The sequence below is a fragment of the Chrysoperla carnea genome, chromosome 2 (genome assembly GCF_905475395.1).
Source record: "Chrysoperla carnea chromosome 2, inChrCarn1.1, whole genome shotgun sequence".
Classification (NCBI taxonomy): domain Eukaryota; kingdom Metazoa; phylum Arthropoda; class Insecta; order Neuroptera; family Chrysopidae; genus Chrysoperla; species Chrysoperla carnea.
The window spans coordinates 79,476,896-79,488,753 of record NC_058338.1 but is presented as its reverse complement, the minus strand read 5'-3'; the positions used below and the strand labels follow the sequence as shown (position 1 = coordinate 79,488,753).

General features: G+C 26.8%; 1 protein-coding gene across 2 annotated transcripts in view; it reads right to left on the bottom strand.

Annotated features, from left to right (window-relative positions):
* Nucleotides 1-1,643: 1,643 nt before the first annotated feature.
* Nucleotides 1,644-11,858, bottom strand: part of LOC123291960 (DNA-binding protein D-ETS-4-like) — a 37,092-nt gene continuing 26,877 nt past the window's right edge. For both annotated transcript variants that reach the window (XM_044872441.1, XM_044872442.1), the window contains exons 4-5: nucleotides 9,013-9,370; nucleotides 1,644-2,283 (exon numbers count right to left, since the gene is read on the bottom strand). In XM_044872441.1, coding sequence (XP_044728376.1) covers nucleotides 1,871-2,283; nucleotides 9,013-9,370 — 771 coding nt within the window. In that variant the 3' untranslated portion in view covers nucleotides 1,644-1,870. The remainder of the gene's footprint in view (nucleotides 2,284-9,012; nucleotides 9,371-11,858) is intronic.

Sequence of the window (11,858 nt, the reverse complement as noted above, 5' to 3'; positions counted from 1 at the left end):
GCTTTCGTTTCGGCATTTTTCAAATAAACATCCGTAGATAGTAAAGCAAAACTAAAACTGAAGGTCATTTAGTCTCAAAATTAGTCAAACAAAACGATGTTATCTCAGTTCTCAGTCACAGAGATTAATGCATATAAAATTAACTCGCTGTCTCGGTTTTAGAGGTAACTATGACGATAAAATTTAAAGAACGAATCCCAGATATAGAGGTTTGTTTCGTCTCACTAAGAGGTAAGTCCATGCCAAAGTGTTGGTGTTGGGATCTCAGCATGAGTTCCAGTTATGGAGGTTTCTCACTTATCCAAAGTCCCACTTAACCAAGTTCCACTGTATTACGAATTTGCTTATTTACCTGAAGTATGTGTGAAGGTTTTAAATAAATTTCACAAAAAATAAAATAAAATTTTCCTTAATTTTGAGCCAATTTATTTCTAATAAAAAACTTTACAAAACTTCATATTTTTAAAACAAATTTTGACTGAAATAACAATATTGTTAAGATCACAAAGTTTCCATTTTTAATAAAATAATAATTTTATACATTAATTTTTTTTTATTAAAAAATTAAAATTACCCCATATAAAAACATATACAAACCACCAAAAATAAAAAACTAAATTAATAATTTAAAAAAAATATAAAATAATGGCAAAATAATTTTTTTAATTAATAAATATACTTATAATTAATTATTGCATACGTGATTATTAAAGCTCAATCCCAGAAATTATGTTAATAAAATTTCCTTTTATCAAAAAAATAAAAAAAGGATCAAAAACAAAGTTTTTCAAATAAATAAAGGATAGTAGATACTTTTTTTATTGAAAATCGGCGGGAAATTAAAAATAATTTCGAATATAAATTTATAAAAAAATTAAAAAAATTTATACATTAAATTTTTTTCTGAATTTACAAATTTTCAATTTTTCTTTTTAAATGAATAAAACTATTCTAATTTGGCATTTCATTTTGATTATATTCTAAGTTCTTTTCGTCCAAAATAACTTTTTTTTTAAATGTACAATTTAAAAAATATTTTTAAATTGTTCTACTCAAAATTTCTGATGAAGGATAAACTTGGGACAAATATCATTATATTTTTGGACAATTAAAATAGGTTTTCGTTCTGGAAAACATTCGTCAAAGAAAATTAGACTTCTTAAATTCTTATAAATAAAAACATTTTTTTTATATAAAAATAATAAAATATTTAAATATATTATTAACGTAAATTTAAAAATGGTTTCACATGAAACCTTTTTTCTAGACTACAAACTTAAAATTCTAAAAAAAATTAACAAAAATAATATTGCGTATATAAATTGTTCATAGAACTTACTTGATAAATATATCATGGATATATGGGACCAAAAATCACCGAACTTTCAACACATTTGGAATAAGTTAAAAAAAACAAAATTTGTCGTTTACTTTTTTTCATAAAAAATACCGAGCATCAAAAATTAAAAAATAATTTTTAATTTGAGCATCAAGATATTTCCACGAAAAAAAAGACAACAAATTAATTTTTTAACTCTGTGTCTAATAATCGGCAAATCAAAAAATTATTCCTTAAACTTAAATTATACAATTTGTTTTCCTTTTTAGAAATTACCTTCCAAAAAGGAAATATTTTTAAATATTAATTACGTCCGCCTAACTGGCAGGTATAACGATAACAGTAATCGTAATATTAAAAATTACGATACCATATCATTTGTTTCTTAAATTAAAGCTTAATTACGTTATTTGCTAATTGTTTTTGTATTTACAAGTTAAAAAAATAGTACCCAATGAATTTTTGTCACCCCAACACCTGGACTAAATTTTTTGGAATATCTTACAAAAATAAATAGTTTTGTCGCTGAATTTACAAACAATACGGATGACAAAATTGATAAACAAGCCTTTGAGACCGTTCTGTCTTTTTCATGATACCCTTTTTATAGTATTGCCGTATTGATCGTGACAATTTATCATAGTTCATAGCCGGTCGATTTTTACGTTTACCCCATAATCGAGCGACACGTACTGAATCCTCAATTTTGAAGACACCTTTTCCACGATCTAACCAACGTATTGCTGTACCGTATAACGTTGGTGATGCTAATAATTCTTTTAAAAATTGCCATAAATGAATATGTGATCCACCACCGGTTGCTCCACGTGATGTTGTTGCCTTTCCACCAGGAGTTGTTACTGTTTTGTTAGCTGTTGCAACAGTTGATGTTGTAACATTTGTTGCCGTTGGTGTTACTACCATTGAACTGTCTTCGTCATCATCTGAAAACAAAGAATAAAAACTATTAAGTACATTCTAAATCTTTTAACTTTTACTTTTTTTGAATGTTGAATCATTTTATTCAATTATATATGATTCACCGTTCAATTATGCCGAGTTGTTCTATACAAATTTTCATTAATAAAGCTATATTATTACATTTAAACCTATTTTAGTACAGCAAAATCTGTCTTCTTTTTTTTTTAGACTAGGTTAATCATAATGAATAATTTTAGTTTAATTTAATCTTTTTCTTTTAGTAAAATATATGGTCAACCTTATCTAAAAGCACTTTTAAGTGTTCCGTTGTAAGCAAAAATGCACTTGACTGAAACTGCTATCTTGGCTAATTTTAGGTATTTCGATATCAAAAAATGAAAAAGATCCAAAAAATTTGAAATTGTATTTATCAATTAATCATCCTTTTATACCCGTCTTGTGAGAAAAATTCATATCGATTCACTGAACGGTTTTGGAGAAATTATAACTATCAAATTCTGTTTCTTTACCAAAAAAAGGCACATTTCAGTTCTTTGGTAACACTTTCGTTTTGGTATCGAAACTTCTTAATCGACTATTAACACTTAATTAACACTTTTTAATTACCCAACTTTTATCAATTTAGTGCCTAACTAATTATAATAAATCAAAAATTCTTTAAATTAATTATACAGTTGATTGTAAAATTTAATGACTGTTTTTAAATTATGCATTAAAAATCCTTGATGTCTAAAACTAAATGATTCAATAACTTTTGGAGAAAAGAAGAGATACCGGTAGGAAAGAAGAAATGAGTCTTTTTTGTTAAACCAAAATTGGGACCTTAGATGGATAAGAAAGACTCTTGGACGAGATGAAACTATTTTTTGGACCTAAAATACCCTAAAATACACTTATTAAGAGGGAGCGTAAATCTTATGCGTGTATATAGAGGTTTTGTAGCGTTCACACTAAATTTTTATACTATGCATATGAAATATATCAAGGTATATTAAGTTTAGTCCCAAGTTTGTAACGCTTAAAAATATTGAGGCTACAAAAAAATTTTGGTATGTGTTCATAAAATCACCTATTTAGTCCATTTCCGGTTGTCCGTCTGTCTGTCTGTAATCACGAGAACGAAAAGAGATATCAAGCTGAAATTTTTATAGCGGGGTCAGGATGTAAAAAGCGAGGTCGATTTCGTAAATGGGTAACATAGGTCAAGGTCTTGGGTTCGTTGGACTCATCTTGTAAACCGTTAGAGATAGAATAAAAGTTTAAATGTAAAAAATGTTGAAAATAAATTCTCTATAAAAAAATAAACAACTTTCGTTTGAAACATTTTTTCGTAAATATCACTGTTTATCCGTGAGGCAGCAAATTACCTTAGAAAGATTATATAGTATGTATATACAAGTACCTATTGTTCATATTTTAAATTTATACGCTACAGATATTATGTATGTGTTTGTTTGTTTATCTTTCTTTACTTACATGACGTAAAAAAAGAAACGATTGCGTAATCAACACTGTCTATACATGGTATTTCAACAATTAACTCAGTCAATTGTTTGGTTTTGCTTATTTATATATTTAAAAAACACTTAAAATCGTGCATAGAAATATTTTTACCGTTGGATTGATTTATGAATTCTATTTAAAATCATAATAGTAAAACCTTTCGATTGTCATTTTTTAGCCTTGATATTTTTCTGTCATTTATACCTACATATACTTTTCTGTCATTTATATAATAAATTAAAATATATTATTCAATTTTTATGTTTTTTTTGCAACAAACAATATGTACAAAATTTTTTTTAAATTTTAATGAAAATTTAACGATAAATTACAAGAACACAATTTGTTTACGAAAGGTGTTAATAATTATAATTCGTTACAACTAATAACATACCTATTTATAGTGAAAAATTATTAATTAAAAGAATCTGGGAAAAATTACATCCATTTTAAACGATCGGTAATATAATATAAGGCGTATACAATGAATTTTCCATATATATGTCTCTTTCAAGACTATTTTCGCTCAAACAATAATAGTTAATTTGCCATTTAGGGTGCTAAATTTGTTTAGTCGATGGGCAATTAGCTATTTGTCATTGCACGAAAGAACTTGCAAAAAGAGACAGCTAAATAACATTTATAAACAAGTGAAAACAAACAATTGACTGAGTTAATTGTTGAAATAGCATGTATAGACACTGTTGATTACGCATTCGTTTGTTTTTTTCCGTCCTGTAAGTAAAGAGAGATAATCAAACCTACATAATATATGTAACGTATAAATTTAATATATAAGCTAATTTGCGCCCTCACAGGTAAACATGTTTACGAAAAAATGTTTAAAACAAAAGTTGTTCATTTTTTTTATAAGGAACATTTTTAACACAAAAACTTTTGTTCTATCTCTAACGGTTTACAAAATGGGTCCTACGGACCCAAACCTAGACTTATGTTGCTCATTTACGAATTCGACCTCACTTTTTACGTCCTGAGCACACTATAATAATTTCAGATTGATATCTCTTTTAGGTTTTGAGTTATCGCGTTGACAGACCATACAAAAATTTTGTTCGTAGCATTAATATTTTTAAGCGTTACAAACTAGGGACTTAATATACTTTGATATACTTCATATATTCGCGCCGTGCGTGAGTTTTATTGGAGGTGTTTCCATGGTAACGATACACTACTTTAATTATAGAATTGTATGGATGCATACATAATTGTATGGATTGCATTTATGACTTACATTAAAAATTTAATATTATTGTCTCACAAATTTAAATAAATAATATTTGTTCAATTTGATTTCTTATTTTCACAATTTTTAATGCATTAAGTTTATTTAATTAGTGTTTTTCAATAATTTTAATTTGTCATTTTCTATAACAATAACATGTAAAGAATTGCAGCATTTAACTCCTAGAGTGAGATCATGTTTCAAAACGAAAATAATAAAAATGAACGGGTACTGTTGTTTACAGCTATTTCTCATTTTCAGATAGATGAAAGGACTTTGCATGCTGCTGTTAAAGTTACACAAATTAAAAATATATCAGGTTTATTAATTAAATAATGCTAGATATTGAGGTAATAATAAAGTTAAATTATGATAGCGTTATAATTACAAATAAAACAATTAATTAAGCATATAAAAGTAAATTATTAATAATAATTATTATTAAAGATATTTATTATAATAAATATCTTAAACAGATCTATATATCTTTGAATAAATTACAAATGTGTAATACGGTCCATTTACCGGTTATCCTTCAGTTAACTGGGTTAGAAATGCACTGTTTATTGCATTGGAAGTTTTTAATGTTTAAATCGCGCTATCAATCGTTATATAATTCATTAACATGGTAATTTATCAAAAATATTCGGTATAATCTACAAATATACTCGTGTGAAAATTATTAGCTTTTAATTTTTTTTTAAATCAAGAAAAAAAAGCCAATTCTATACGGGAAAATGTCACAAGTCCAAATAGTCTAGAAACAAGATCAAATTGGTGAAATATAGAAATACTGGTCGAAAAACGACGTGTGATAGCTCGTTAGATTCGAAATGATGCCTTGAAAAACGTGCCAGAAGCGTTTTTCAGCACATAATAATTGCAAAAGTTATAAACAATTAAATATGAAAAAAAAAATGTAGTTCGTTTTTCGCCATTATTTCATAATAGATTAATATTTAAGAAATTTCAAAGATAACGATTCTTAAAGAGGATTCTTTAAAAAAAGAATTTCTAATAAAAACTCGTACTGCGGGAAGTTTATCTCCAATATTTATAAATTTAATTTAATTCTGAAAATAGGTCTTTTTGAGTCATTTTTAGTTTCTTGTAACAACGTCAGAAACACGTGTCTCACAAAAATTTTGGTGTGTTAAAGTTAATTTTTCAAAAAGTGAAAACAAACAATTGACTGATTTAATTGTTGAAATACCATGTATAGACAGTGTTGATTACTGTCACATTACACATACATACATGTCACACATATATAACTGATATTCCCATATAATACATAACAGTGATGTTTACGAAAAAATGTTTCAAACAAAAGATGTTTATTTTTTTATAAGGAACATTTTTTACATTTAAACTTTTGTTCTATCTCTAGCGGTTTACAAGATGGGTCCTACGGACCCAAGACCCAATTGACCCATGTTGCTCATTTAAGAACTTGACCTCACTTTTAACGTCCTAAGCACGCTATAAAAATTTCAGCTTGATATCTCTTTTCGTTTTTGAGTAATCGTGATGACAGACGGACAGACAGACGACAGACAGGCAGACAGACAACCGAAAATGGACTAATTAGGTGATTTTATGAACACCTATACCAAAATTTTGTTCATTGGATCAATATTTTTAAGCGTGACAAACTTGGGACTAAACTTAGTAAACCTTAGTATATTTCATATACATGGTATAACAAGTTAACTAACTCAATTTTTATACATTTTTAATAATTATTTTAAGTTAACCAAACATATATGATTTTTTTTTATTATTTAATCAAGTTTATCATAAAAGTGTATTAATAAGAAAAATATTTTAATGTGCAAACTCATTCACTTTTTCCTCACTTTATGAACATGCCTGTAACATTATAGTTGACACATATTTAAGGAATATGACTGTATTATCTATTATTATCATTTTTTATAAATTAATAATTATAGGTATTTATTGTATGAATCATAGGTATATACTTTTAAATTCAAATAAAAATTCTATATCAAATTTAGAAATAGATTTCGTCTTTGTTGTAGCCTTGCCTGTTAAAATTCTTGGTAAAAAATTGTGTATTGAAAATATCGTTCCGTTATTTAAAATAAATATCACTTACTAATTTCATATAAATTCGTCATTAATAAATTGAATTACAATTACTAGTAATAATAAATCTTTGTCTCGAATTTTGCAATAATTATTTTTTCAATGCTATATTAATATGCTTTCGTTTAATTACCAAATAATTACAGATTAATTTATTGTTATATGATTGTGTTGATTTTTCTATCCAAATGATTTTTTTTTTCGAAGAAAATTTTAAAATAAAATTTCATACTATTTCTTATCAGATTAATAATAAGATTTATCGCGAACTATAGTCTCGTCGATTACCAGAAATCTTAGTCGGTAATGTAGGATAACAGAAATGTTTATAATATGGATAAATGCATTTTTAAGAAAATGTGTGAAAAAATAATTATTTATAGTTGATAAGTATTTTTTGAGTGCCTTTTTTTTAAAATTATTTTTTAACTTTCAACTAAAATATTAAAATTCTTAAACGTGATAATTTTTTCTTAATAGAATAAAAAAATTCTAATTTGCAATACCTAAGATAGTTTTTAGAAAAGAGGCTTTTAATTTCATCTTTATGAAAAAAGAAAACAGTTTTGACAACCAAAATTAATCCAAGGGGTTATGCAAGAGGAAGAGGGACACAACTATGAATTTCACATTTATTTTCAGGAAACTTAAACGCCAGACAATTTTTTCCTTTGATGTAGGTATGTATTAACGAATTTCATCCGAAGAAAATGGATTGCTTTTATACTGAATTTTGAAAAAATTTCTTCAAATATTCATCGATTCTACCAAATGAATGTCAAAAATGACCATCGTTAAAATTTATATCTTATATATTTAAACGAGCAATTCTTGTATATGTTTATATTTATCAGGAATCTCGTAAACGGCTCCAACGATTTTCATGAAAATTAGTATGCAGGGGGTTTTTGGTGTGAAAAATAGATCTAGCTAGATTTTTAGAAATTTCGTTTTATCCGTGTTTTCAGGAGAAACTGTAGCATTGATTGCAAAATATGACCCTTTCTGACATCTATTAGCGACGAAATAAAGTGCATTGGCGGGGCATTCAAATAGGTATTTGTGTAGAGACATTTTAAATGGTTCTTATTTTAGTGCCTTTTTACCAGAAAAATACCGAGTAAAGTTCGGTCATTCGCTTACTATATATATTTATGTATGTGTGTGTACCTTTATGTGGCTGTACCCTCTCTTGCGATCGCAATTGCAAGACGATTTTAATAAAATTTGGTACCAAGAATAGTTTTGGTATTTGAAAAGTCAAATTTGTTAATGAGAAAAATCGAAAGATAAACAGGGGATGGAGAGGAGGTTGCCCAAAGTACAAAAATTTGAATTTGTTCAAAATATACAATCTTTTTTATTATTTGACCAGTTTTAAGCAAAAAGATTATTGTAATTTTTTTTTTCTAGACGCTTAGTTTTCGAAATTGAAATTCCTGAAAAATTAAATATGCAATATTATCTCTTAAGATAAAGTTTGCCTAGTTAACGCAGTTCATTATCATTCCTTAAAATGTGGTAAACAATTCTTAAAATTTCTTTCTAATGCAATCTTCCTTAAATTGTCTCGGATGTAAGATGTAAGTCAATAATAATCTTGTATCGGTACTGCGATTGAGTGGCATAGTACGTTGATAGACTAACGGGACAATAAAATCGTTTTTTGGTCACACATCTGAAATTAACTTTCAAAAATATTGGCGAGGATTGGCTATAATTCGAACATTTGGTCATACATTGTAAAAGTGTTAAATTTAATATGTATTTGCAAATAATCAAAAAATTTTGATTCAATAAGTTTAAATACGCAAAATGAGTCTCAAATTTTATAAATATAGCAAACAAAAATTTAATTCAAAAAAATATTTACCATCTGAAATATCTCCACTTGACGTTGTACTGGATTGATTACTATTTGGTTTTGGCCACACATTCTGCTGTTGACCCAGTGAACAACTGCTGTTATTGCTTGTACTACTACTTGTTTGTTGATTATTAATTTGATTAATTGTTATCGGTACTGGAGGTGACGTAGGTGATAGAATTGGCACCGATGTAGTAGTTGTTTGAGAAATTGAGACAGCAGCCGTTGATGACGATGTAGATGTTGTCGTTTCAATTATTGCACTATTATTTAACGGTGAGTTCATGGATGCCCTAACAATTTCTGTTTCCAAACATGCAGCTTTCCATATTTCAAGTTGAGCATGTAAATCACAACCGCCACCCTAAATTAAATTTAAAAAAAAAAAAAACACAGAGAGTTATTTATTTGCTTCTTTTTTCTCAGGAAAATTTGTCTTAAAAACGATTTAAACACAAAAACCGGTTGAGTTTTTGATAATGAATAAAATATATTTTATTTAAATTAGGTAATTAAAATTTTTTAATATTTATCGTCAAAAATTGTGGTAGTTCAAAGGTGTATAAAAAAAATAAAAAAAAGTAATTTAATGTAAGATAACCTTGGGCAAAAACTTTTTTTTGTGGATTTATAATAAGCCATCTGGTGTATCATAAAAATATTTTATACTAAAGTGATACCCACCCGCTTCGCTGGGGTTAAAAGCAAAGATTGATAAAGATTGCTCTCGCTTATCCACTTTCTATAACACTCGAAATAATGGTAAGGATTATTTTACACAGGTAAAATATATGTATGGCTTTCTATTTTTTTAAATGTATAATAGTAATTATTTATTGAGTATATCAGAAAGATGGCCGTGAAATATTTTATATTGAATAATGTTACAGAAATTTGTAATTTATGGTAATGTCAAATTAAATTAATTAAAAAAATTTTTTTTCTTTATTAATATATCTTTATAAATTATATCTCATGTGTTATTCTGAAATATGAGTTATATTGCTGTACAGTTTCATTAAAAACCTTTCGCTAGTTTTAGCGTGAAAGCGTAACAAACAAACATGCTTACTTTCGCATTTATAATATATAGAGATTTGCCATTTTTAGTGATGCAAATTTTTTTTTTTTTTTGAAGCGTATCACGATGTTTATGTGAATTACTTTTAAGAATGTAGTCACGTACACAATTGGATAATAAATTCTCCCGGGGAAATATCTATTTAGGTAGATACAGTATTCACTTGCAGATGCAGGGTAAAGCATAAATTATACTTTGGTCGACTAAGAATAAATTGGTTGGATAGATGTTTCTAATGAAAAAATGTATTTATAAAGTTTTATTGAATTCCGAAGTGTTTTTCAATCCTTGTATATCTCCTTAACTGCTGATTTAGCTATTCTTATCAAGTTAGAGTCGAAAATTTGCACCGATCTTAAGTTTTTCGATTTACAATTATTACAACTTTTTTTATTTCGAATAAAACTTTTACAACTTTTTTTATTTCGAATATAACAAACAATATAAAAAAGAATGCGAAATAAAACAAATTGATACAAATATACACAACTTTCTTCAATAAAATAATTTTAAACTCTTTTACTTTTTTTTTTTTTTAACGCTTACGGCAATGTCGTCAGATCGTCCTCCAACATATAAGAAATTATACACATTCCATAAATTCTAGCCCCAGACATTCTCTCCTCCAACCAACAACGAGCCAACCAGCTAAGCATATATATTATTTATTTTATTCAAAGAATTATCATTAAAATATATATATATATAATGTATAAAAAAATAATCAAAATTATTATAATTTTATAAAAAAAGAATCAACAGATATGAAATACATGTTGAATATATGTGATTATCTTTGTTTTATAATTTTGTTGAGATTATATTGAATTAGTGTTAAAAAAGAATAAAAGAATATGCAAATTGCATGCCAGTGATATTTGAATAATTTTGTTGCGTTCTAATAAAATGCAAACACGATTATAAAGCAGTGGTGTACTTATAAGAGTGGACATCAGCAAATTTTTAACTAATACTGATATATTTGATTATTTTACTTTTTCTAGCAACTCCATAGGAAAAATAATATTTACGTCTAAATCAATTCTGAAAATTTTAGAGGCGGGGGGGGGATGGGGTGGATTGGGAGGTGTTTGAGGTAACTGCCCGATTATTTAAATAAATAAATGACTTAAAAAATAGGCATATTTAACATTGGTTTTATGGTAAAACGGTAGATGGATGATATGTTTTCATAGATTTCTCCAAAACTAGTCGGTGGAAATTAAAAAAAAAAAACTATTTAAATTAAAGTTAAAATCTTAATAAATTATTGAACATAAAATCCGTTGTGTCTGACTAATTAAGGATGTATGAGCACGGTAGTGGGGACACAAATTAAAAAAATAGATATTTTCAATTTTGATAGTGAATTATATGTTATAAATTAACAAAATAAGACGAAAAGTAAGAATGAAATTTTTCGATATCTGGAGTAATTTTAAAAATATCGAAAATTTTGTTTTATTATTTAGCTTTCGATATTCCAAAAACCAAAGCAGATATCGAAAAATTGTACTCTTATATTTCGTCTACATTCATGAAGTTATAAGAAAATTTATCATCATAGTTGAAAATAAGGTACAAAAAATTTCAACCGTAAATCTAAAATTGCCTTGGTGCTCGTACCATCTTAAGTGATTTGATTCTGAATTCACACAGATTATGGATTTCGGTACCTTCCCTGCTCTGCCGTATATCGACCAGGGAATACTTGAATTTTTTTTCCGTCCAATACTTTATAGTTTATTTTCGGTATTTCAATAAATAATTC